Genomic DNA, 26,960 nt, shown 5'->3' on the forward strand with positions numbered 1-26,960 from the left:
CACATACTTAGCTGCACTAGGCAGGTAGACGGTGATCCTCCTCCAGTGTTTGTACTGCGTTGATGTATAGATGGAACTCTGAGTATATCCAGCACAGCCGATGGCTGGGGGCACACACTCTGGTGTGATGAGAGACCAGTGGCGACCACAGTCTGTGGAGTACTCCAGTCGCACACCGTGGGAAAAGGAGGTGGACTTACTGCAGCCCATGCTCAGCTCAAACTGCAGGAATGAAGAGCCTGTGATCTCAAAGTCCCAGCTTTCTGCATATCTGGGTTTCTCTGTAAGCATAGCATAAGAACAACGTAACATGTATCCAGTTCCTTATACTAATTTTTTTCAGTGTCTGTAAATGTCAAAATGTTGTGAATTATATTTGGTTATCATACTTTATAAAGACTTCTTATGTAAAAATTCCAATAGGTAAATGTTGAAATGTGTTCATGTTTTGAGAAAAGAGCTTGACAATCAGTGTTTCGTGTTTTCGCACAGGCACACGGGAGCTTTATGTTTATAGATGCGTTGCCAAATTGCTCTTGCTGTGGCCGTGTAATGAATGGCCCAGTTGTAATGTACTATTTGTAAATCCGCTACGTGTAAATCCGCTCACAGCATGGTGCAAGCATAAATAATAGGCAGGATGTTCAATCAGGTTTGCTCTCATTAATAATGCAGGACCCATGGCGCCACAGTAAATGGGTGATTCAATTTCAGTCTGTTGTGTATAAAATATGATGTGATGTCCCTGCACTGCTACTTGTGTGGCTTGTTTGAGGCACTTGTGAGTAGGAATGTTCAGTAAGTCCACAATATTGGATGAGCTTAATCATAATCACAATGTGTACTATACGCGTTCCAGTTGTTTAATATTTCAACGCCTTTCCATTTCTTCTTGTGCAACTGAGTAGTGCAGCTCTTTTGCTTTGCATTCACGCACTTCGAAATATTCACACTACAAACACAGCAGCTTCAAAGTGTTTGTAGCGTTTTACTCAGGGAGCTCTTGACAAAGTTGGTGTAGCAGCTGCTTAAGTCTCCTTTTAGCATGCATACAGTTTCTTACACAGTCTTCCAATTAAAACAACAACTCTGCAATCATAACAGTGTATCTCCGACTAAATGTGTGTATGTGCTTAGGACCGGCACTGCGATTGAGTGACTCACTGTCAATGGCCTCAGAGTTGAAGGTAAGAGCCGTGTCCAAAGACAAACAGTCCACGGTCACCTCCCCACCCTGAATGCGGTACCAGTTGTGCCTCAGCGGGGTTGTGCCGTCGAACTTGTCGTGAAAACCTGTCCTGGAGCTGTCGTTCATACCAATCAGAACATCATCCAGAGCCCACTGGGCAGAGTGTTTCCCTACAACAAAGGGGACAAAAAATGAAAATGAAAAAGAAATCAACCAATCAAAATTTCTTCTCCAATAATATGGCAGTTTTGTGCTGTGTTTTCCTGAGTCAGCACACTAACCTTGCTGTGGCTGCCACCACCGGAACACTGTATAGGAGGTCTTTGCTGGAGGTGGCAGCTCGATGGTCACCACCTGGGGCTCCAAGAAGGAACTAAAATCCAGTTCCCTCAGGAACTGCCACTGGACGCCATTGTTGGTGGAAAACTGGACAATAACACCTAAAGCACACAAGAAAGTGAATGGATCCTTTTAAATGAATGAAACACAAAATAATGTAATGGCAGCCCTGAGGATAACAGACAAACTGTTTAGGAGGCTGGCAGTGTTGGATCTGACACAGCAGAAATGAACAAACTGAACCTTTGGCAATGCTGCAGGCTAAAAATGCACAGTGTGCTGGCTGATGGACAGAACAGGTAGCACAGATGAGATCTGTAGCTGCACAGCTCTGGTTGGATCACAAGGCTGATCAAAGACTGAGCAAGAAGGAACAGATGGAGACAGGCCGGTGGTAAAGTGATCAGAGCAGATGTGGAGTTGCTCTCTCTACAGACTGCACTGTTAAGGACAAGCCACGTGGATCCAGCAGAGGGCCTCAACACAACACATGAAGCACTGACACATGGCTTCTGTGGATTGAAAATTACCTTCATTGCGGGAGCGAGGCCTGGTGCAAGTGGGTCCTAAACTCTTGCTGCCAATTCGGATGTAGAATTGAACCAACCTGTATGCAAAGATTAATAAAAGTGAATTTCATATTCCAACATTTTTACACATTAAACAGTCTTGAGTGTTTAGCTTCTCTTTCCAACCATCGGCCCTGAAAGATGACAATTATTTTGTAATTTTACAGCCAAAATTAGAAAATTAGTCCAGGCGGCCTGTTTGATTCTTGGGTGATAAAGGGTTAAAGGGATTTGTAGTTTTCCTCTCACCGTGTGTTGGTGGTGTCTAGAGGAACTGTGCGTGCTTCTCTCCTTCCAGGACTGTTAAAGTAAAGGGCCTTGCCCTCACCAATGATGCCACAGCCTCCTCCGATGTGTCCCCCGCTGAGACTCTGCCAAAGTGGGCTCAGTTTCCCCTCAAAGCCTTCAGTGAGCTCTGTGGGACTGGCCACAGACGGGACACAACTATCCTGCTCCACTATGAAAAATATGAAGACAATAAAGTTTAAATAAACAGAAAAACTCCCCCAAATTCCTTTGTTTTTCCTTTCTTTTAATTTCCTTTCTGTAATTCTACCTTACCTGTGTATCCCATATCACAGAAGCAGACTCCAGAGATGCAATCACCTTGTCCTCCACAGTGGTTTGGACAGGGCTCAGAGATGTAGACCCCATCCAGAGCAAAGGGTGGAGCATCTCTGTACACACTACTCTCCTGGAACCACCGGAACCTCGTTTTACTAGAAAATTAGGCAGGTGAAGCCATTTTAATTGGAGTTTTCAATATTCTCAAATATTTTCAGTCTAAAAATATGTAAAAAGAAATCCCCCCCCCTTAAAAAAAAACAAAAAAACCCCAGTAGTACAGCCTTGCATCGCAAATTACATGCCTGTTACCATAGTTACCTGGCTGCAACATTACGTGGTATAACCACAGTGACCCTGGTCCACTGTTCATAATCTCCAGTGTTGTAGACAGTTGGTTCTCTCAGCTCACGACCGCTGCCCTCACAGACCCCAGCCCCTGGGGTGCCTGGGTAACAGCCCTCTCTCACCAGGGCCCAGGTGCGACCAGCATCATGGGAGTACTGCAGCAGAACTGGTGCAGAAGCACTGAACTCTGATTCACAGCCGATGTTTAGCTGGCATGGGGAAGGTGGATGGAGTAAAGGGGAAAAATTGCACATCTTAGGAAATCTCACATTTGCTTTAAGTAGGTTTAACATTCCTGCAGTGGGTACTTCGCCACAAGCCACTTTGCAACCCACCACTGTGTCCTGAAATGTCTTTCTTAATGTCATCCAACTTTTACATTTTTAATTTCTGTAGTTTCCACCTACTTTAAACTGGAGGGTGTAGCCGGGGCGCAGAGCCAGGTCCCTGGTGACAGCCACCCTGTCCCCATCAGAGCGCCCGAACACCATAGCAGAGGGAGTTGGGGCACAGAAGCTGTTGTTGTTTTCTCTCTCCATGCCTTCATTACCCAGCATCAGCCAGACACTCATCTGGTTCAGGGGGTAGTCGAATGCTGGTTTCTCGTAGAAGTTCTTCAGAAACAGAAGATACCAGAGTTATTTTTCTGTTTTGTGCTAATATTTTTTTTTTGCAGGAAAAAGGATTTATAAAAAGATAAATGGAAGTCTTTTTTGTTTTGTTTTTTTAGATTTTTAAGAGTTCATAACTGTTCTATGTCAGCATGGCTGACATGTTCTAGTACACCAAATAAAATTCCCATTTTAAGAATAAGCCATAGCTGCTATACAAGTTCACAGCACAAATTACAAGTTACTAGAATAACTCCTTAAGATGATTCCTGACCTGCGGCAGAGTAGGATTAGCCATAGGGATGATGTGTTTCTCCCTCTCTGACAAAATTATGACGTCATCGATTGCCCACTGGTCATAGCCTTCCCCCGAGTGAAGAGGCTGCCACCAACGAAACCTTGTGGAGGGGGTTTTAGAGGCCAAGGGAAGCTCGTAATGCACAAAGCTGCAAAAGAGGGGAGACAGGTTATAAATGTTTCTTCTCCTATAAGACATGCAACAAACACTTCATGAGCTCTGTCCTCCTTTCTTCCTCTGCAGGTTTCTCACCGAGGCTTGGTGAAGTCAGTAAAGTACATCTCAGCAATGAGGCCCCAGCTGATGCCTCCATCATTGCTGTACTGCAGGAGAACTCCTTCCTCCCTGCTGTCTGCCTGGTTACACTCCGCCCAGTCTCCACCCACCCGCAGGTAGAACTGGACAAACTCTGCCCATTCAGTGTCCAGGTCCCAGCTCACAAGCTGCCTAAGCCCAGCCTGAGAGGAACATACAAATAAATGAATACAAATTAAGTGTGGGAAGATCAGCTAGAAACACACTTTACAGTCTGACATAATTTTAAAATAAGGGTGGGTACTCCCGGGTACTCCAGCTTGCTCCCACAGTCCAGAGACATGCTTATTAAGTGAACTGATTACTTTAAATTCGCTCTAAGTGTGAAAGTGAGTGTAAATGGTTGTGTGTCTCTCTGTTTCAGCCCTTCAAAAGACTGGCAACCCTTTCAAGGTGTACCCCTGCCTTTCCATGACAGCTGAGATAGGCCACGCCTCCTGCCCTGAACAGGAAAAGTGGTTAAGACAACGAATAGATGGATCAGATATGTCCCACACATGGTATCTGTGGCCAGTTGTGATCCGGTAATCAAAACATAATTATATGTTGAAGATGGGAAATCTGTTGCCATTTTCTTCGTAAGCAAACTTGGAATGAGGAGAAGTTGTTTGCTAAAGCAACGTTCCAGCTGTGGATACTAATTTTTGGCTGCCGCAATATGTGACACAAGCGATGTGCAGCTGCCTGGAAATTGTGAATCTCCTCTGTCCAATCAAATCAAAAGCATGTGCAATACTTCTCAGAGCTATTGAATAATTTAATAAAAAATATTTTCGAGCAGAGCAGAGTTCAAAGGGTAGCAATTTTTGGCAGCAAACACTAGAAAGTAATCAGGAAATGGATAGCGTATGCCAAGTTTTACACACATCTATGAAGTGATTATTTTAATAACAACAAATTAACTACACTTTTAATCTGGATCTAGATTTAGATCTAGATTAAATACACAAGACAATAACAGAATGTGTCTCAGATTTCTTTTTAATGAGCGCTAAAATGAAGAAATTAAATGCTGCATTCTTGCAGTGTTAGGAAGTTTTTTTTGACAATGTTTGTTCTACTGTTTTAATTTTACTTGCTGGATGCAACACCTAACAAACACAATACCCCCCCCCCCCAAGTTCATTTTAATGTATTTCTACCTTGCTGAAGTACAAGGATGATCCAGATGAAACCACACCACAGCCCATGTCAGGCGTAACCACCTCTCCACCTATCACCTCTTGCCATGTGGCGAGCAGTGCATCCTGGGACTCAAAGTCAGAAAGTACGCTAGAGGAGAGTGGGGAGGAGGGCTGGCAGTCTGCTCCAGAGAATCCATCATCACACCTGTAAGAGAAGTGAGTGCTTGAACTTTTTTATTCATTTGAACTTTAATACAGATTTTAACAAAACACCAGTGGAATGGTGTTACTGAGAGGTATGAAAAATGTAGTCAGTTTATTGCACGTCTGACCTGCAATGGCCATGGTCACACCAGCCATGCCCATGACACATGTTAGGACACTGCTGGCCAATGTAGATGTCATCCAGGGCCCACTCATCCTGCTCTCCATAGTAGCTCTGGATCCAGCGGAACCGTGTTGCACTGGACCTGAACACAGAAAGCATCCTGAATGTTTCATAGCTGTAAAATGTTTATACTGTTTATACCAAAGAGAATGCATGTAAATGGAAGGGAAAAAGGGAAATATGGTATTTGTGCACCTGGCTGATCGAGCAAAAATGATTAGAAAGGTCACTGATTGTTAAAAAAAATGCATAAAATGGTCTGAAAAAGCATGTCAATCACAGTTTGCTTCTTGGGGCAGACAATTGTAGATTTAATGTATTTTGCAAGGTCAAGATTAACTTAAATGTGCACTTTCCAGTGTATGTGTCTATGTGTGTGTTCTGCAGTAATGTCACATAGAGGGCAACAGCCATGTTGGAAGGTAAATTGTGGATGTGAATGTGTGCGGTGTGTTGGCAAATGTTTCGGTGGGGGTTTTACTATATGCTGTATGTACAGAAATGATGAGTGGCAGCAGAAGCTAGCGCAGATAGGCAGTTATATTGGGGATTATATAGCAGAGCGGTTCCTTCGTCTGATGTGTTAGTGACCCAAATCAACTGAGACCACCTCATGATCTTTCTGACCTGACCACGACTGTTTTATTATCATTTACTGCCATGACCCTTTGACCTGTCATCACACCCTGCAGGAGATTAGACCACCTTTATTTAGGAGCTGGGAAGCAGAATGAAATGGAGGTGGAGGTCACAGCGCTCGGTGTGGAAGGTTTACGTGATTACTTGAGCTGATATATGTGTGAGCTAAGGCTTTAACAATATATTTATTTCTCTTATTCGGCACTGGGTGACTGATTCACTATGGGACTTGTTTGAATTCTTATTAAACCGAGGGGTTCTTTATCAAATATGTCTTGCAAGCCTAATGCAATGACATTGCAGTCTTTGTATAGTACATATTACACTAGTCAGACCACACCAGTTTACACAGTTAACACTGGTACTGTACGGCAAATGTTGGTTTGAAGCAAATGACTGAGAACTCCCCCATATCATTAGATAACTTGTTTGGGATGATTTCATTTTTTACCAGACAAAAGTAGTGAACCAGACTGAAAAAGTGTGCCAACACTGTCCACCTCACGTCAGGTAAAATTATCTGCTAGGAACTGGCTGTATTTAAGCGCACACCCCTCTTGACAACACAAGCTTTTGAGGCTTCGGCTACATCACTATAATTAGTAAACACAAAGAGCTTGATCACGCCTGTAGAATCGCTTCATGTCTGCAAAGCTCTGCAATTAGGCTGCAGAAGGACAGCCATGCTAACTTTTGTTTTCTTGTAGACTGCATGCCAAATAAAAATGACTCATACGCCAATTTTTGGTGGCTACAACAAACAATTGAGAAAACAGATTTGTGTTAATGTTGAGGGCGTGAAGAAGTGTTCTGTTTGCAATGCTGTAAAATGAACTGTCGTATTAATTGCTATACAAGGGTTTTAACAAATCCTCATGTGTTGCTTTCTTTTCCTGTCTTTATCCAACATTATTGACGTGTAAAGCTGCACAGCTGCAGATGCATGTCCATGTCTACACGGAAAAGCATTAAGGGTAATAAGTATGGGCGCTTTCCAGTATTCTGATTTTCTGCTGTATGTTATGGTTCTGACTGCATTCATGGCACAGCATGCTTATGAAATACAAAGAAAGCATGAAATTAACATCAGAGAAAATTTTGCCCAAAGGGCAATTTGTAAAAATTTTCTTCTGTGTCTCTACGTGTGATCCTTACCATGTCTTCTGAGGCAGAGAAAGGGTTATGCGTCTCCAGTCTTTGAACTCTGATGGGTGGTAGACACTGGGAGCTGTAAACTCAGAGCAGCTTGGCATGCCAGGTAGACAGGCCTATGCAAAAGAAATGAGCGGCTTCTTACTACACATTTTTACTCATACAGCCAACGGGGGGAGCACTGATAAACAGCAATTACCGAGAAGGAATTTTTCCATTGTGGACTGTGCTTCATAGTAAAATTCTTGAAAAACAGCTGCAGATACAGCCCAAAGCTTCATCATTCACACAATATATAAATATAAAAGGCTAATGGAGGATTAGAGTATCTCTGACCTTGAACACAAGCAAAGGATTAACTGTACAGGACATTCAGTGAGTTACATTCTGCACTTGCCAAACGACTGCATTTTCATGCACATGGGAGAATTAGAGAAAATCCACTGATAGAGGACTCATTATGCTCTATTCAATTCCAAAAGCAATAAAAGTCTTGGCAGATACTTTGGTGCTTTATGAATATTTATGAGCCAGTTATGATCACTGAAAATCTTTGTTGAATCATGGGAAGATAATCTGCTTGCTGATTCAAGTATTGCCGTGTATTTGCTGATAGTGGGATGATTAAAAGTAATTGTGATAATTTCTCATCTGAGACAAAGTACCACATTTAAAGACATTATTTACATATTATTACCAGGGCTGTAATGAGTAAATCAATATTCATGATCATGAATAAATGATGCTTCCGTGGCTTTCTCTGGGATGACTATCTCAAGTTTTAGTCACAAACAGATACTGCATGTGCACCGGCCTGCGATAACAAAAGCCACTGTTAATACATGAGGAAATAAAGGTGACTGTGCTTCAGTCTCCTTACCTCTTTCACCAGGTGCCAGGTGAGACCATGATTGGTGGAGAACTCCAGTCGCACTTGAGTGTCAATGTGAGGGGAGGGCTCGCGGCCACACCCCATGACCAGTGAAAACTGGAGACTGTAGGAGGCTCCGATCTGCATTGATTGAGTTTCCACATAGCGGATACTGGAGCCAGGACTGGGCTCACCAGAGAAACTAGAGTACGACATGGAGAAAAGAAATAAGATATAAACCTTATATATGCTCTAATGGTATAATACTGTTTGTAGAAATAAAGAGAATCCTGATAAAATTTAAAGAGTAAATCATTTTTATACCACCACAGTTATAAATGACCATTGTGAAGCGTAATTAAGGTATTCAGTCATGTTTGAACCGAGTGGAAATTAATCTCTTCAAATGCCAAGCAAAGACTAATGTATTAATGGCAAAAGAGCATTATGCACCTGAGGGTCCAGTCATGCTGGCAGTACGGCTGGACATGGCCGAGATAGAAACCAAGACTCTGGGTGACGTCCAGCACGTTGCTGAAGTCAAGACTTATGGTGTTGAACAGCACAGAAGTCATGCTGATTTCATCCAGGGCCCACACGTCGTGGCCACGGCCCGAGTGGTACGGCTGCCACCAGCGGAACTGCACGCCGAATTTGCGAGCGCTGGATGGGAGTTCGACAGACACAATCCTGATGAAGGAAGGGAAACGGTTAATAGATGTGTGTGTTTACAACGCAACTACCTATAGCTTGTTAAAAGCTGAGATAGCAGAAAGAAAAACTCAGGCATGGTTTAGAATTAATGATCTGAAGGATAATTAATAACTACTGTCACAGAATTGATGATTACTGTTTGCCATGTTCACACTTCTGTACGCGTTCATTCTTTAGCAAGAAAAAAACCCCTAAACTGAACATTGCTGACGTTAGTTCACATAAACAGTACGTAGGCACAAACAAGCAAGTGTAAAGTGATACATATCTGGATATAGTGTCTATAAAGCTAAGCTGGTCAGCTGATATTAATCATACAGGCTGACTGAACTGTGACTCAGGTCTGACTTGGATTTTGAGCCCACACAATCACATCTGCTGTTTGTACATTTGGACAAAATGCATGGGCAGGATTTCTATTTCTAACCTGGATTTATAAATACAGATGTTATGCTGCTGCTATTTTTCATTTTTAGCACACAAAAGGCGTTTATTTTTTCTTTCTCAACAATCATTAGTATGTCATGATGATATCTTATGCAAGCATATACACCGATCAGGCATAACATTATGACCACTCAGAGGTGAAGTGAAAAACACTGATTATCTTGTCATCATGGCACATGTCAGTGGATGGGATATATTAGGGAGCAAGTGAACGTTTTGTCCTCAAATTTCATCTGTTAGAAGCATGAAAAATGGGCAAGCGTGAGTTAGTTGAATAAGAAACTGTGATGGCTAGACAGCTGGGTGAATGGTTCTCCAAAAGTGCAGCTTCTTCTATAGCCAATCTGCAGTGGTCAGTATCTGTGGTCCAAGGAAGGAATGTTGTGAAGTAACGACAGGGTCTTGGAGAGCGAAGACTGATCTGTGTGGCCTGAGCCAACAGACGAGCTGTTGCAGAGCACACAGTGCATCAGTTTGTTTCATTTGGTTTGAAGAGCACAACAATGACTTTGAGGTGTTGACTTGGCCTTCAAATTCCTCAGATCTAAATCCAATCAAGCATCTGTAATCGAACATATAATGTTATGCCTGATTGAAGTATGCTGTTACAGTACTTATGTTATGTAGTTGCTGAATCACTGTCCTCTGTTGACCTGGGGATGAAGAGCTGTGTGACATAAGCTGAACACAGCTGAAACCCAGCCCACTCTGTCCACTCTTCATTACACACAAAGATGCCACTAACTGTCTCAATGGGTCCCATCAGCAAACACCTCCAGCACAACATTGACAGCACATACGTGTGTGTTAATGGAGTCACTGAAACTCTATTGGTTTACAACCAGTCGCACAAACAGACACCAACTCATGAGAAAATAAAAGATCTAAATATAGGAAGTACCTTGGCTCATGGAAGCCCTGATATGCATAGTGCTGCAGCAAGGTCCAGGTGATACCGTTGTCTGAGGAGTAATGCAGCAGGACGCCCTCCCCTGGCTGGTCTGGAGCAGGACATGAGCTCAGGATGCTCCGACTGCCCAGCCGAAGAGTGAACTGCAGATACCTGCAGGGAATCAAAGATGACAGCAAGAACAAGTAGGGTCAAGTGGTTAAGGAGCACGGTGAACAGCACAGAACAAGTGTACAAAAAGGAAATGACAGAAAGACAGAAGAGGGCACACTGAAAAATTAGAGAAAAAGAAAACCTAGGTCACAAAGAGCGTCTTCAAAGAGCAGAGAGAGTTGGTTAAAAAGGCAGATAAATAGACACTCGTGTGGAGTGAGGAGGTGGGAGGGAGGTGGATGATGGATGGGATGATTAAATGAATGAAGAGAAAACTTAATGAGAGGAGTAAAAAATAAAGACTCAGCAAGAGTGTGAATGAGAGTCACAGTTTATACCCATGTATTCATGTAAACTGTAAATTGTCCCAATACAGAGCGAGTTTCTGTCATCTTATGTTTATTTGTGTTTTGGCAGACATATCCTCATCTATACTAATGTAAAATTTATTATAATTTCCATCATCTGTCTTGAGCTGCCAGTCATCCCCCTGCTCTCTGTTGCTGGTTGAGCTGTGCTTTCATTAGCAGTGCAGTTTCCTCTTCCAGGCAGCTGTTCACTCAATCAGCCAGGAAACTGGCATTAAATATGGCCATCAGGTGGCACACTGAGAGCCGCAACAGGCATAATCAATCTAACACAGATGCCATATCTAAATCCATCGTTCGCTCTCTATCATTCTCTCTCATATTTTCATCTCCTCTCTCATCTGCAGTCCTCCCCATGATCACAATCCATCTCGGAGCACAGGAATACAGAGTATGAGGGAATGAGGGGTGGGCAGAGGAGGAGGGAGAATAGATGGCTGCCTGGAACATTTGCAGTATCAATCACAGGTACAGACACCTGCTGAAGACAAGCCACAGTTTTCCAAAGTAATCTGGGGAAACTTGTGCTCCCTGATTTCTCTGCTCATGTTTCTATATGCAGTACATTTCCATTCTGCTCTGCTGTATATAAGTACTACAATTACCTGGCTTGGGAACTGTCTAGTGGAGCCGTGACCAAGTGTCTCCTGCTGTCCCTGTTGAAAACCAGAGCCTTTCCGCTGGCAAGCACACCGCAGCCGAAGCTGACCTCAGCCCCACGAAGTGAGGAGAAGGTATGGTAGGAGGAGAGGCGTGGGCTGGAGAAACCCTCAGAAAGAAAAGCTGGAAAAGTCTGGGAGGCAAGCTCACAAGCTGGACCGCTGAAACCCGGATCACATCTGGGAAAAGAAAGAAAAAGAGAGGAGACGATACATATTAATATTAATAATAGATATTAAAAAAAAGAGTGAACGATAACAATGAGAACAAAAGACAGAAATAATGAAAATTTGTTAATAAGTCAAACATAACATGTACGATCTGATTAATTTTGAATGGTTATTGGTGCTGTAAGGCATTATGTGGATGAGCAGGCTCGTTCTGGATTTATTTGGTTTAATAAAAAGTGGATCCTTACTTGCAGCCTGTGCGGGAACAGTGTCCTCTTCCAGAGCAAAAACGAAGGCAAGCTGGACCGAAATACACTGAAGAGAAACAAATTAATTGTAATTAATCATCAAAGAAATCAGATGGAAATCCATCTGAGATTTCTGTAAAGCTACAGGTGACATGTTGTCCTCCCCCTGTCCCCCAAAGAGCCAAGTAACTTCCCAGAGGCGTAATCAAGGTGGCTGCCAAGTAATGGGACTTGTTTGCAGTAGCAGTTTGAGTAAACTTTTTATGTGTGTATTCAATTAAATATATAAATATCTGCTATACTAAATTAATAGATACTCTAATCACATCATGTATAATGGTGTTAGCATAAACCACAAATGTGTGGTCACTAAGATATATCACATCTGAACAAGGACAATTAAAATAAAGGTTATTCATGACACTTGTGCAGACACCAAATATATTGCATGGTATCCTGAGTAATTTTCATCAGCACTTTATACATCAGCACAGTTTGCACAACAGCTCTGATTATGTTGATTTATATTGCTTATTGTTGAGTTACATTATTTGCATAATTAATATTTCCATTATGCCCTATCGGCACATACGCACAATCTGTGTATACTTCAATGGAACATGTGATAAGAAAAATCTGGCCTTTATGTGCAGCTCATACCATTGTCTATAGCCCACATGTTGCCGGCTCCTGAGCCAGACTGCTTCCAGCGAAACCGAGTTGTCTCTGTCAGGGCGGCATTGGGCAGAGGAATAGAGATTCTGGTCCACCTGTGCAGACAAACAATAGTAAGATGAAAGAAATACAGAAACCCCCCCCACAGATGCACACATGGAGATATGCACACTGATTTATACCCGCTGTAGTTGTCGGAGGAGTATATGGTGCTGTGAGGTAGATGGGGTCCTGCACAGAGCTCTGGCAGACACTCAGTATGGAGCAGAGACCAGGAACGACCGTGGTTGGTGGAAAATTCCAGACTGACACTAAAATGAAAAGGATCACAGGACATCTTAGTGACCTAAATTGCTTCTCTTAACTTAAATTAGGTAAAAACTAAGTAAGTGTAAGTGGTGTTAACTCCACCATCCCTCACTCCACATTTAAATACATCTGAGGGCTGCAGTTTGATTTAAATAGACAGAAGTTTACTTTAAGTTTTATGTATGCATCATGAAAATAACTGAGTGACCTGGCATCTGCGAGACTCCTTTGTTGCTGCAAAATTTCACGTATTTGACTGAAAATAATGGAGATGTTCACATTCACAATACGCCTGGCCTAGTTTACAGTGAGTCACACCTGTTGGCAGGCTGGTAGGAGCCACAGCCCAGGTTGATGGAGAACTGAGCAACATGTGTGTGGGTGCCAGGCAGCACGGGGAGCAGCTGCATGAAGTCCACGGCCCACACGTGACGGTTGGCACCGCCATGTGACCGCTGCTCCAAGCAGAACTGGGTGACTGGTGTTTGCAGCTCAGTTGGCAAGGCCACAGATACCACTGCAGGAGTCTGCGAGAAGAAAGATAGCCGATACAGTGAAGAGAGCAGAGCACAGGGGAGGCTCAAATTAGGGCTGTGACTATGATTGTTCCTACGTTTGATTCATCTGCTAATTATTTAGTCAGTCGATTAACTGCTTGGTCTAAAAAAATATCACAAAAGGTCATTTCTAATTATCAAACTGCTTGTTTTGGTCAAGCAGTTTGGTAAAAAAAATAGTCACTTTTTGTATGACATGCAGGCAGCAAATCCTGTAGATGTGAAGCCGAAACAAGTAAACAATATATTTACTTTAAAAATGATAATCGGTTATCAAAAGGCCTCACAGCTGTTAATCTAATACTATTCAATCGGACAGAGCGCTTCAGGCTAACAAAGTTTATGCATGCCCAGTTTTTGGTGTATCTCACCCTGTAAGAAGAGTACGGAAGGGTGTCGAGCACCACACGCTCCCTCCTTCCTTCAGACCGTCCAAACAGAATCACGTCGTTTTCATGGGATTCTCCCGGCTCACAGTCCACACCACCTACACACAAACATGCCCTATTATGCTTATAGACATGCCAAAACACTTGCACACCGTGGTTTATTAACTGCAACTACAGACTCTGGAGCTCTTCCTCTGAGCCTGAGTTCTGTGGACTCGGTGATCTCTTTTAAAAAGCAGCTACAAACTCCTCTTTTTAAACTTGCTTCTGGGTAACTTTTGTTTTGATGCTTAAGCTTCTGTTTTGATGTTCTTCTTGTGAAGCACTTTGCGGTGTTTATCTTGAAAGGTGCTATATAAATAAAAATTGACTCAGTTTTACTTACAGCTAGACAGAGAGTATATAGATGGAGGATTTCCATACCCATGGTAAAGTAGAAGCGGAGGTTTCCATAAGACGTGGTGTCGAGGTAGGGGGTGCACACTCGCCTCCGGCCCTCTCTGTCAAACACTAGCGCTGAGCCCGACTCAATCTCTCCACACTGGGTCCCATAGACGGCGCCCTCTATGTCCCAGCTGAGTGAAAAATAACAAGGAGTGAAGGGTTTGTGAGAAAAAGACTGATCTAAACACAAAATGCTTACATCAAAAAGGCAGCTCTATTTCTCACAATGGGCTTAGATGGACCTGCATGTTTGATTTGGCACCGGATGCCCCTCCTGACACAACCCTCTGTTGACTCGCAGGGATTTGTGTCTCCTCCCTGTCTTGAACTGTGCCTTCCATTATGCAGTACAGTTATTAAGGAAAATTTGTGAATAATTTTAAAAAGTCCTGCATCTCCCTCTGGAGTTTTACTGAAATCAGGAAAGAGTTACAACTGCTAAACAAACACATGCTGTCAGAAATATGGCTTAAGCTACTTGGTAGAGGCATGCAGGACGCACTGACACATGCATGCACAAACATATTTCTGCACAGTAGAGAGAGGACTCTTATTAGTTCTGACAGAAGCTGGCTTCTATCTCCTCTCCCCTTTCCTTTCCCTCTGTCACTCCTTACTTTCTGTGTCTTTGTCACTGCCAGTGTTAAGTTAAATGACACTTGGCGGAGCGGAGTGTACCTTCAACGTAAAAAAAAAAAAAAAAATCTCCCTGCCTACTTCACACATGTTTCAGTGCCTGACGCCTGATGGGTGAGAGCTAGCATGCAGTGCAGCATGTTGGCATGCTGCAAGGAGGTGTGAAGGTGCGGGGCGATTGTAGAAGCAAACTCCTGTTTGCGGTCCTTCTCATTAATGGAAAATCATGCTGACAGACACGGTGCATGGAGCTTGTTAATCACTCCCTGGCAGTAACGCTATCTATCATCTCTCTCCTTTCATCTCTCTTCCTCTTGCAGCGCTTCAGACAGTGCTCTCTGCTGTCCGGCGTGTGTGTGTGTGTGTTACTCTGAACAGATGGACTGCCATCTCTGTAGCAGTCAGAGGCACGGCGTTCACCTGTGTCGGTCCCCATGCTTGACTTGATCTTGTGCGACACGCTGCATGTTTAATCGCTTGACATATGACAAGTGACAGGTGTCAGTGCATTTATGTGTATACATAGACACAGTAATATCTATCTGGTAATATCCCGTCCCTCTGATCCAATCACATTGCGCATAAGATAGCAGTTTATGATTCTGTTGACTCTCTTTCAGCCCTTTGTGGTTTGGCTCTGTTGTAGTTTTAATCCTTTAATGACAGAGAAGAGTCTGGTCTCGAAGCCAAGTTCAGTTTACTGCTTCAGCTTTATTGCGGTGGATGAAACTCCCTGTCAGTAAAGTCTCTCTCAGTATCTTTTAAAAAAGCTTTTAAAAATCTTTAATTCTTCATTCATCTTGACTTGACATTTCCTTGATTGTGTTGCTGTATGTAAAGCACTTTGTTTCTCTGGCTTTGAAAGAAACAACAGGAGAAAAAAAGATGAGAAATTAAGATAAATATAAATCAAATAACTCAGTAAAGACGGTACGGACAGTTTTAATCCTTTAATGACAGAGAAGAGTCTGGTCTGGAAGCCAAGTTCAGTTTACTGTTTCAGCTTTATTGGAGTGGATCAAACTCCTCGTTAAGGTAGGTATAAATCAAATGACTCGCTACTTTGACTTACTTTAACGGCAGGCTCTCAAAGTCTTCCTCCCAGTAGCTCCGTCCCTCCTCACGGTGCAGATCAATGTCCCTGGTGGTGGCAAAGCTGTGTCCAGTTTCCTCACCACCATGGAAATACATGGCATTGCCTTCTGACTGACAGGCATGCTGGACAATAAGAATACAGATGAAAAATAGGAAGCTGTGCCACTTATACAACCACATGATTACATTTATTTATTGTTTTCATACTGGAGTTGTTGTAGTTTCTTGCTTAATATATCTAAGATTATATAATCTTAATCTATCTGAGCATTTGACCACATTTCTAAGCAAATGACTGGGAAACAAAATCCTTGAGTATGCATTGATTGACTGGTGTACCTTGACAGTAGCTCCAGGGAAGAAGAGCCAGTTGGCGGTGTCTGGAGGATCCAAGTTTTCCTCCATCAGGGGGGTCCTGTGGGCGGCGTTGACCAGAAGCACATTGTCCATCCCCCAGCAGGACTCATAGCCTTCAGGGCCTTGGGGGGCCTCCTGAGACCAGCGGAGACGAACTCCATCGGCTCTGGTGGAGTGTGGAAGTGGAAGCAGGTGGATGATGGTGCTGCTGTTGGTAGGAGCTCTGGAGGAAAATAAAATATTGAAAAACAAGTGACTTTCTAAATGTGGAAGTTGTGGTTATGTAATGATGTTCAATATTTACAGAGTAAATAACAATCATTAATCACTTCAACGTGGCTGAAATAACCAAATAAGGAGAGACACAGCAGCTTTAAAAAGCAGCTTTCAGAATGAGTCGAAGTGTTTACGTGAAAGCAAAACATCCACTTAGTGCTGCTAAATATTATATTAAGAAGTCTATTATTACATTATGCTTATGTTTGAAAGCTGACAAAACAGAGAGAGGCGGGGAGAGAGAGGGATTTAAAAAACAGGTGGATCATCGAGACAAACAGGAGAGGGATGACAAATTAAGAGGGGGAGGTGTGAACAAGGGGGGAAAAAAAAGAGGGCGGGTGTTTGTAACAGATGGAAGGACTGTGGGATGGGATGAGGAACAAGGAAGAAAAGGAGAAAAATACCTGATCTTCTCCAGTGTGATCCAGTCATCTGAGGTGTTGGTGTTGCCACCGAGGCTGTACGACACAGTGATGCTGGGGTCCGAGTAACTGAAGCGGCAGGAGCCTGAGCCTGAGGAACAAAACATCAGCAAGGACACGCGTATATGATCGTTAACACTCGTGTTGAGGGTGAAGCTCACAAATATGCCGTTTAGCTATTATTTTTCATCAGCTGAGTTGTTTCCAGCCAGCCAATGAGCTTTTGTATGTGAGGCTGCACAATGCGCAATGGCTGTCTTTCCAGTGATTCCTCCCACATCGCCTCCATTAACGGAAAATAATGTCTAAATGGTGTCATGGTGGAACTAACTGATCAGCAGCTTAACAGGGCTCAGTGACATCAGGAAGCTGAATGATGGGGCTGGGCAGAAATGACTGGAGAAGTCACAGAATGACGACAGTACTAACTCCAGCCGGAAACTCTTCATCTGTGTGTGTGCGCGCGTGCATGTGTGTGTCATTATTGCTGCGCATTTCTATTTGCAGAGTCAGAAAGGGATTGGACCGCTTTAAAATATGGTGTCGTGTGGGTGCTGCGGGATTAGGGAGGGTCAAAGGCTACTAATGGAGGGAGGCAGGTAACCCCCGCAGCATCCCTACCTTTCCTCTCTTCTCCCCCTCCTCCCACTTCACCGACGGTGTGTATTGTCCATGCCTCCAAAATGTTGCGCCATGCTGTTACATCCCCGCTGAATACAGCCATGCATTAACCCGCTGCCACTTCACAGTACTGCTCTACTGAACTGTTCAATACGCAACACAAATTCATACTGAGGACCTTCAAGCAAGAGTGCAGCCAGACAGAATGCTCTACATTATGTACTCTTATTTCCTCCTAGTCACGTTCCCGTGAGAACTGGCGGATGCATGTAATGGACATGAAAAATACAACACCTCTAAAAACTCTGCCACGGCCTTCTGGGTGTCTTTCCAGAATATTGTAAATCATTCATTATTGTGACGGGGGGGGGCTGACATCTAACAGTGCAAAAGATGCTTGTTTCCTGAGGATGCCATTGGGATCCTTGCACTGACTGGTTAAGACAGGGCTACCAAGGTTAAAATAAATATCCCACACATAAGCTGTCTGAATGTACTCATTGTCTACAATGTGGAGATTTAATACTCACCCAGGGAAAACTGCAGGACTGAGGCAGTGCTGGTGTTCAGAGGTACAGTAGTCTAGGAATGATACACAAGGCAATTTAGGATATTGCGGATAAAGAGTTACATTAAGTTAGGCTTTGTAAATATATTATAAAATTATTTAATCTTTTGTGCTGGATTAGCAGCTTAAGAGTAATCACGCTGGTGTCATTTGAGACCTTAAACCACTGTGTCTATCTTTTAAATGTCTGTTTGAGTGCACGTGTGCGTTTTACAAAAGCAAATAACTCAGCAGGCTGCGTGCGCACGAATGTATGCTGCCATTATTGATGTTGTTTTATTTGTCACTGTGTGTAAATGTTTCTGTGTTTCTGGTTGCGCACGCTTGTTGCGCTTGACAGAAGAGCTGCCAGGCAGCGGCATCAAACATTTGGAAGAGTGACAAACAAAGCAAATGCTTATCAGAGAAGTAAATAGCATCACGAGCCACTAAATACTTCTATGCTGAAGCCTGGCTTTAATCTCCTACAACAGAATAAACAGTCTGAAATCGAGTTTATAAAGATAGGAAGAGAGCATGAAAATGATTGCTGTGTCCCAAAGCATCTGCCGTTTTGTACTATAGTGTGTTCAGAGTATAACAGTGGCTGTGCTGTAGTTTGCATGAGAAGTTTTAGCAAAAGGATAAATGCCAAACAGGTGCTGCAACATCCTGAACAGGTTGCTGGTAGATAACTAGAAGCAAGCAATCGTAGTAAGCAGCATTTGAAAGGGATTTAAAGAGGGTGTTTGTGGCGTGTTGACATCAAAAATTTAATTTGAACAAAGAAATCATGAAATACACCAAAACTACTTTGTACTTCTGTTTCTGCACCTCTTAAGCATGCTTCAAGAGGCATGTACGAGACTGTTTTATTTGGAAGTGTTCACTTTTAGTTGTTTTTGTCTGAGGTAAAAACTGAGAAAGCATATTTGAATTGATTTAATCTAACCATCAGTTAACATATGCTTAACAAATGATAACAAATGCTGTTGCTCTTACTTACACGTTAAACAAAATGCAAAATCTGGTACTTCCTTACTCCTGAATTAATCCTTTAATCCACAGAAATGAAGTCCCGTCGGGAAAAACCAGGTCAGGTAAATTTGCCTTCCTTCACCACAATCAAACATCTCCTGCGTTAGCAGTGTGTGCTTAGTGTTCATGGAATATACAAATTTAAACATGAGACTCAACTGTGGTTAGAGCAAACATGGTGTAATGTACTGTCAGTGTGGTTGTGGCGACTGTGTGGTTGCTTTGGATGTGTGATCAATTGGCCGTAAAATGTACAGCGGCTGCAGTGTGGTCAAACATGGCAGTTACCAGCTCGCGTTCTCCGAAGGGCTCGCAGAAAGTGACCGCTCTGCCATGCATCAGTACGCCACATTGCTCTCCAACCTCACAGTTGCTACACTCAGACCTAGAGAAGAGAAGAGAAGAGAAGCCGAGCTGTTAGACAAACTGCACTGCAGAAGTAGTGACAGGGACTGCACCCCAACATTACAAGAGGAGTCATAACCTTTTAACCTACCAGATGCTGGGGTCTAGCTCTCCTTGTAGGTTGGAGTCAAAGTCGTCACGCAGCACAGCATGTTTTCCATGCAGCTCCACTACACACATGAAGCACATGCTCACTGTTAAACATCGTCTGTACTATACTTTTCATTATCAATTTTATTTTAAAAAACAACAGCAAGAAGTGGAATGCAGACTGACCAAGACTCGGTCTCAGTGGGGACTCGGTTGGAGCTGAAACAGACAGAGAAGAGCAGAGTGAGTGTTGCTAAGCTATACCTGCATGTCTGTTATCATGTTGCATCTGGATCTAGCAGAAGCTTACTAATCATGAAGAGCTAAAAAAAGAGTATTAATGAGTTTTCATCATGGACAAAACTAAACACGCAGACCACACGTGCATATTTGTCAGAAGAAGCTAGGAAAATGGTCCAATCTTAAGCGATCATCTCCGAGTGAAACAAACTTTCGCTGTGTCCTGGTCAGCCACGGCTGCGGTCTCTTGCCTACTGATGTTAATTCCTCTCAGTAATGAAAGGCTGGGCTGCTATGATTAATGGTTCAATGGCAATTAACCGCCTTCCTCCCCAGAGGCGCCCTCTGTGCTGTAATCTGTGGCCACTGCCTAGCTAACACACTCAACCATCAATCTCTCCTGGGGTATATACGCAGCTCTGAGAAGAGGCGGGAGGTGAATGGAGGGAAGTCATGACTGTTAGGATTTAATGAATCAACTATGGGTCTTAAAAAAATAGTCGCAAAGCCTCGATGTGACCTTTGTGCTGAAACAGATGGAGGCAAAATACATAGACACACAGTGAGGTTTAAAACTTTAGAAATCAAACTGAGGAAAAGTTTGATAGATTACTTTGATGGAAGCTTTGTTTCACTACCTGGTGCTCATGTTTTAATAAAAAACAGGAAAGAAGTGACAAATAAAGTTGTGCATAAACTCAGACCTGCATTAAAAAGGATACTGGTGCAAACTGCAATCATAAATTAGAATATAGTTTGCACACCTTTATTTTATCAGGTTAAGGAAATCTCTTAGAGAGATTCATTTCTACTTTTAAGTTGCAAATAGGCTTTGATCTCATCAGTGAAAAAGTCACCATTCAATTCCGTTGCACTACTTTACTCTGCTCTGGGATGGTGGGGGGTTTTAAGACAACCTTACTCCTGACTGATGAAACATAATCAGCTGTATTCTCATCCAGGATGAGCCTGCCCACCTGATAAGGTGGTCTGAGATAGCGCAGCGTGGATTTGTTCCAAAGTTTAACTTTGAGTTACTTAAGACTCTCTTTCAAGCATTTGAGAAAGCCCACCTAAAGCCCCTTATAAACAACGGAACCTGAATCGAGAGATGAGGGATTATACAAAAAAGTGTTCTTACAATTGTAATGGCTCTGGAAACGTCTTTACTTTAAGCTCAGCTTTCACTTTCTTTAGCTGCCCTCATTTCTCGCCACTGGATCCAAATGCCGGGCTTTTAGAAGTGGATTTGCTATTCATACAGTGGTGGCAAAGTTTCATGCTGACTGTAGAAGTTTAAGTGGCCTGTGTGAGAGAGCTGGCTGGTTCAGTCACTGTGACCACTGCTGCTGCTCTAGTGGCCCCCGATGCTTAGCTTAGCTAAGGCCAGAGCTCCATCTTAGTGATGTAGCCCATTAAAAGCAGATCAAAGGGTTTTGTTTCCCCCCCTTTCTCCATCTTATTTTGTTCTTTTCTAATCCTCCAGCGTCTGCTCATGCAGAACATGTTTAGAGAAGCCAACAGTTCAAGCATGTGTGACTCTTTCATGCTTCTTGTATCTACTTTACATTCCTATTAACCTCTAATAAAAATGATCCATACGATTGTGTGCTCAGTTTACATGGCCATGTGCTGATCTTACGTATTCAACCTGAAAAGAGCACGTACTTAAACTCATTTCCTCGTAATCCATCCTCTCAAACAGGCAGTCGCAAACGCTTGGTTGGTAGATAATTCTGCTCTGTATAGTCTTCTCCTCTCTTGCGCGCTTAAACAAACCCTTCTAAATCTCCTCCAGTCTATCTAGTGAGGCCATTTGGCTGGAGAAAGGCCCAGAAGATTTTTTTTTTGGGTGGATAATCCCTTGAAGCTTCCAAAAAGGCCTCATTTACAGTTTTCCTTCTCCCTGCTTCATCACACTCTCCTGCTGTCTCTCTCACTTCTCTTCTATCACAATCTCTCTTTCCTTCTCACCCCCTCCATCCGCACCCGTCCTGTCTCTCCCTGCCTAACCCTTTGCGCATCGAGAGCAGACAGTGGTGCTCATTTCACTTGGATTAATCCCCTCTCACTTTCTTAAAGACTTCAATTACTGCCTCCTCTATTAGCAGCTCATCTCTGCTAATGCCTGTATCTCCCTGGCCAGGGCTTAAACACACAGGCATGCAGAGACAGAGACACACACATACACACACACACACACAGATGACTTTGCCTTCCACAGCTGACCCAACCCTCTCTGATATTCTCTGTAATACACATGTACACTTATGCACACAAATAAACAGAAGAAACAAATAAGAGTGCCTTTTCAGTAAAATGCACCAGTGCTCAAAGCACATGGGTGCTGATGAGCAGGGTTGGGGTGCTACAATGGGGGGCTAAACGAGCATAAGCTTTGGCAGACTCAGACATCTTGGCACAAAGATTGCGGGGCACAAGTCATGTTAAATCTTCTCCCCCTCCGTCTCCTCGCCTTCCAGCTCTAATCTCCTCTTGCTCCTCTTTTCTCCCCACCCTGTAAACTGCATCCACTCTTCCAAACTCCCTTGTTCTCATCTTATTTGCGCTTTTCCCCCCTTCGTCTGACTCACATCCTTGATGACGCGAAGTGCATTTGAAGTCATGTCGCTCTCGTCTAACCGGTGGTTGCAATTACTAACGCGCCAGGTTGCAGGAAGCTGTTGTTTTTGATCTGCGGTGACTAAAAAGAGGCGCTTCTCCAAGGTTAGATAGCAGCCACTCCAGTCCACTCAGCAAAAACAGGGCGGCCGAGTGAGCTCTAATTGGAGTTATTACAATAATCACAGGTCTACGGTCTGAACCACCAAAGAAGTAAGACTCACACCTCAGTGCCCACGTTATCTTTGTTTTTCTTTGCTACACATGCTTCTTCACAAAAATGGAAGAAAATCAAAAAACAAGAGAGCCTTATTTGTCTTCTTGTTCCTGTCAGTGTGTTAGAAGCATTATTCTCTAACATGTTATCCCCCCTCGGTTGGTAATGTTTAGCAATGAAAGTAATTCCAGCAAAAACTACACAACAAAAATTGGAAAAAGATTATTATTTTTTTTTAATTCAGAAGAACAGATAAGAGCAGAAAATACGAGAAAACATGGCTACAGGAGGGAGTCAGCAGGCCAAGCGAGGGAGACAAACCAACAACCAAGGTCGCAAATTTTTTTGTGCCACTGAGCAATATGGAATGGCAAGCAAGATGGCACTCAGCCAGGGAAGCAGGCTGGCTGGCAGACTGGGTGGGTGGCGAGGAGGTGGGAGAGGCTAGGCCACCCGTCCCTTCCCTATTGCGTTGTGATCAGGCACCCCTTAGGGAGCAGTGGCCTCTTTGAGTTATATGTCCCTTTAATAATCCATCTGGGGTGCAGTGCACTTGGCCAGGCCCATAAAGATCTGATTTATTCTCTTGCTGGAAATGAGACGACTTGGGGATGCTGTGCAGAAAGCAGGGACTGCTGGCCCTGCTGTCAGGTGATAGAACTAATGGACGGCCTACAGCGCTATTCAACACCCTCAATGACTCCACCCTTTAGCAGAGAGCACCCTTTCGTAGCCCTTCCCTACCTTTCTACATCCCCCACCTTGGCCGCTAATAAGTCTTTCTATGGTCACTCATTAGATGCTTCCCCCCCAATCTGTTCTTATACCTTCAGTTATTTGAAACTGCAGGGGTAATTTGAATTTTGCCACATCATGCTTTAAAGCATCTCTAAGAGCCTGTGCTGATTGGTGTCACAAACTACTCCGCCGTGCTGAGCATTTCATTTGGTTGCAGCAGAATTTGTCAGACTCCCATTACGTCCCGACTTCAGAATCCACATATAAAAACAAAATATGGGGATTTTTCCCCCCCCCGTGCAGGTTGTTGGGGTAAAGTAATGGGGTGTAGATCAAAGCAAACTGGAAGGGATGTTAGAGGAATGAATTGGAGGCAGATTGAAGGGATGGGGTAGAGAAGTGTGCTGGCACAGCAGAAAGGAGCTGTAAGCACAGGGGGGAGCAGTGTGTCGGGACCAGGCATCCCCCAACTCTGCTAGACAGATTATTTTACACACACACACACACACACACACACACACACACACACACACACAAATCCAGTCCTTGCTTATGTCTTAGCAGGCTTTTTGGGCGGCTTTCTGTTACTGAGAAGCAAAGTGTTGCATGTCAGGCGTTTAAGGCTTATATCACCCGTCTCCATTCTTTATCCTTAAATCTTATATTTACATTAGAATTTATTTGAATTATCTGTGTTGGCCATCTAATTCAAACTCTGACCTTCTTTTCTATCTCTTTAGCTAATCTGTCCATTTGTTCTTAAAGTCTTCGCCCCATCTGATCGGTTCTGATTGCCTGCCCTCCGCTTCGCTCCGTCTATCCTTACGTTCTCTTTTTCAACTTCCCTCCCCCTCCTCCGTGGATCATAACCCTGTTTTAGATAGCTTTCATTTCTTCAGCTCTTCAAAGCTGGAGTCTTAAGCATATGAACTTCTAAAGTGGCTTGAGCTGGCCCCATATCTTTTATTTCACTTTGAATGCTAATGTGGAGATTTGAAGTAACTTTGCTCGGAGCTCCCCCCCCACAACCCTGCACTTTCTTTGCCACTGAAAACAGAAAAATAACCTCTGGTTCTGGCAGAAAGGAAAAATCTAGAGACAGTCGTCTTACCTGCTGGTAACTCAGATTTTGTTGGGGAAAATGAGACAGTAACCATGATTTATGTCCAAGTCTCCTCAGTGTTTTTTGACTTGGTTTTGGCATGATAATACTTTGTACGGTTAAACAGCTTTGGTTCTATAACCACACGGTTTATGTGAGGTCAAAGTATTTCTCAAGTTTCATTTTAATGTCTGAACCTTGCAGTTTTGTGTGTGTGTGTGTGTGTGTGTGTGTGTTTTTAAAGGTGCATGGCAGGTTTTGGTCTGTAAAGGGGAACAGAATCTGACTGGCTGTGAGTTAGGTCAGTGGTGAAAAGAAAAATGATGCTCGTCGGTGTTAGGACAACCCAAAGGAGACGAAAGCGGGGGTGGTTGTGGCTCAGGAAGTGTCCCGCGGCTCAGAAAATGTCCTTGGGCAAGACACTGAACACCAAAACGACACCGGTGTTTGAGTGTATGTGTAATGGAGCGAGCCGTATGGACAAAAAATAAAAAATGATGAATGTGTTTATGTGGGTGTAAAATCACTAATCACTACATAAATGCAGTTTATAGCAGTATAAAATCAGCTTCAATCATTTCATGTAAAGAAAATAATCAGAAGCTCACTTATTCCCTCATTTCTCTCCTTGTCTCCTTTTGACTTTTGTTGCCCGTGGCAGATTCATTTCTCATTTATAATTCAGATTTTCGGGATTAGTGCGGCATCACAATGAGTGATGCCCCATTTGCTGTCAATTAGCCTGCAACAAGGTCGGACAACCATTCAAATCTACTCTTTATTTTTGGTGATGACATTTAATTACCCCTCCTTCTCTGAACAAAACACTTAAATCTGGAATATATGACCTTCAAGCTTTTCATCAACACCGTCTCGTCATCTCCAACATCCTTTTCCTTTTATCTTCCATCACCAAATGTCGCAGATACACCTTCAATTTATAGCCCTACCATTCCTCGACTACCTCTCCCCTGTACCTCTCATCGCTTTCGCCATCCTCTATCCGATCTCGGTTCCCTCTCTCCCTGTCGTACCTGTACACGTTCCCTGAAGATTGCATTTAGTGTGTTACCTGACTGCTGGTTTTTCTGTCCATTTCCATTTACAGCTTGTGTCCTCCAAGGCCTTGTAACGTCTAAATCTCTGCTTTTCAGCTTGTCTGCTGTGAGTAGCTGTGTGTTAGTGTGATACCGCAGGGCCTTGGCACTAAACAAGTAAATGACTGTTGTTGGCTGTAGATATTTCATGTGCACAGGGAAAAGACTGGGGCAGTGTGTCACTGGGAGTGAAAGGATGAGCTCTCGGGCAAGGAGACAAAGGAGAGGAGCCTTGTCGCTCTTTCTCTCTGTCGCTCTTCCAGGCCTGACTGGGCTGACTGGGCTCTGTGCCTCATCTCTTCCAAGTGGCACGAAGGCATGAATTTGAACACTCTCTGCTTGGCATGTGCTGCAATTGTGGATAGCGTCTCCAATGACCTACTGGGATGTGCACTTGTAATAAAGAGCCCTCGGAGACCAAGTACAACGATTACTTTGAATGTAATAAAGACCAAGTTCTCCTCTAAGTATTCAGCATGCGGCTCAAATTTTTACTCCGAAACAGTTAGCAAAAACACCCTCGACTGCAGTTACTGTACGTCTCTACTTTCAGCATTAAAGTCCAATTTTGATCCAAAAGGAGGAGTTCTTGAGTGAGGAGGAGGGAGGCTTCTTTCCTGTAAACAAGCAATTATACACACTCAGCGTGCAGAGTGGGACTGCACTGTCTGTCAATAGCTACTTAAGGCTGTCACAGAAAGTGGATGTAAGATGTGTTGGCCATAAAGCATAAATCTCCGGCATAGAGAGAGAGAGAGAGAGAGAGAGAGAAGGGGGGGGGGGACTGAGTTTAGCATAAGCTGAAATTAAGCTGGCAACATAGGACACCCGAATATCTCTGACTCTGGCTGCATCATTAGGCAGAAAGAAAGCCAGGAAGTGCTGCAATGGCACAGTCATGAAGAAGCAGCGCATCAACTGTTTTGCCATATTTCGATAATGTATGCGTACAATTTGACAGACAGTAGTAGGAAGTGAGACAGAGGAGCATTATGCATATAAG

General features: G+C 43.4%; 1 protein-coding gene across 6 annotated transcripts in view; it reads right to left on the reverse strand.

Annotated features, from left to right (window-relative positions):
• The window catches only part of reln (reelin), a 97,721-nt gene that overhangs the window by 17,856 nt on the left and 52,905 nt on the right, over positions 1 to 26,960 (reverse strand). For all 6 annotated transcript variants that reach the window (XM_013270586.3, XM_013270584.3, XM_013270585.3 and 3 more), the window contains exons 5-34: positions 20,128 to 20,160; positions 19,943 to 20,021; positions 19,735 to 19,831; positions 18,392 to 18,443; positions 17,223 to 17,331; positions 16,522 to 16,762; positions 16,160 to 16,305; positions 14,431 to 14,582; positions 13,990 to 14,105; positions 13,380 to 13,588; positions 12,935 to 13,063; positions 12,738 to 12,847; positions 12,078 to 12,144; positions 11,605 to 11,838; positions 10,470 to 10,631; positions 8,861 to 9,097; positions 8,417 to 8,609; positions 7,540 to 7,652; positions 5,690 to 5,827; positions 5,376 to 5,562; positions 4,171 to 4,376; positions 3,895 to 4,066; positions 3,417 to 3,623; positions 2,983 to 3,218; positions 2,659 to 2,816; positions 2,347 to 2,554; positions 2,059 to 2,135; positions 1,471 to 1,629; positions 1,165 to 1,359; positions 8 to 281 (exon numbers count right to left, since the gene is read on the reverse strand). In XM_013270586.3, the coding sequence (XP_013126040.1) occupies positions 8 to 281; positions 1,165 to 1,359; positions 1,471 to 1,629; positions 2,059 to 2,135; positions 2,347 to 2,554; positions 2,659 to 2,816; positions 2,983 to 3,218; positions 3,417 to 3,623; positions 3,895 to 4,066; positions 4,171 to 4,376; positions 5,376 to 5,562; positions 5,690 to 5,827; positions 7,540 to 7,652; positions 8,417 to 8,609; positions 8,861 to 9,097; positions 10,470 to 10,631; positions 11,605 to 11,838; positions 12,078 to 12,144; positions 12,738 to 12,847; positions 12,935 to 13,063; positions 13,380 to 13,588; positions 13,990 to 14,105; positions 14,431 to 14,582; positions 16,160 to 16,305; positions 16,522 to 16,762; positions 17,223 to 17,331; positions 18,392 to 18,443; positions 19,735 to 19,831; positions 19,943 to 20,021; positions 20,128 to 20,160 (4,696 nt within the window). The remainder of the gene's footprint in view (positions 1 to 7; positions 282 to 1,164; positions 1,360 to 1,470; positions 1,630 to 2,058; positions 2,136 to 2,346; positions 2,555 to 2,658; positions 2,817 to 2,982; positions 3,219 to 3,416; positions 3,624 to 3,894; positions 4,067 to 4,170; positions 4,377 to 5,375; positions 5,563 to 5,689; positions 5,828 to 7,539; positions 7,653 to 8,416; positions 8,610 to 8,860; positions 9,098 to 10,469; positions 10,632 to 11,604; positions 11,839 to 12,077; positions 12,145 to 12,737; positions 12,848 to 12,934; positions 13,064 to 13,379; positions 13,589 to 13,989; positions 14,106 to 14,430; positions 14,583 to 16,159; positions 16,306 to 16,521; positions 16,763 to 17,222; positions 17,332 to 18,391; positions 18,444 to 19,734; positions 19,832 to 19,942; positions 20,022 to 20,127; positions 20,161 to 26,960) is intronic.

The sequence above is a fragment of the Oreochromis niloticus genome, linkage group LG7, assembly GCF_001858045.2.
Source record: "Oreochromis niloticus isolate F11D_XX linkage group LG7, O_niloticus_UMD_NMBU, whole genome shotgun sequence".
NCBI lineage: Eukaryota > Metazoa > Chordata > Actinopteri > Cichliformes > Cichlidae > Oreochromis > Oreochromis niloticus.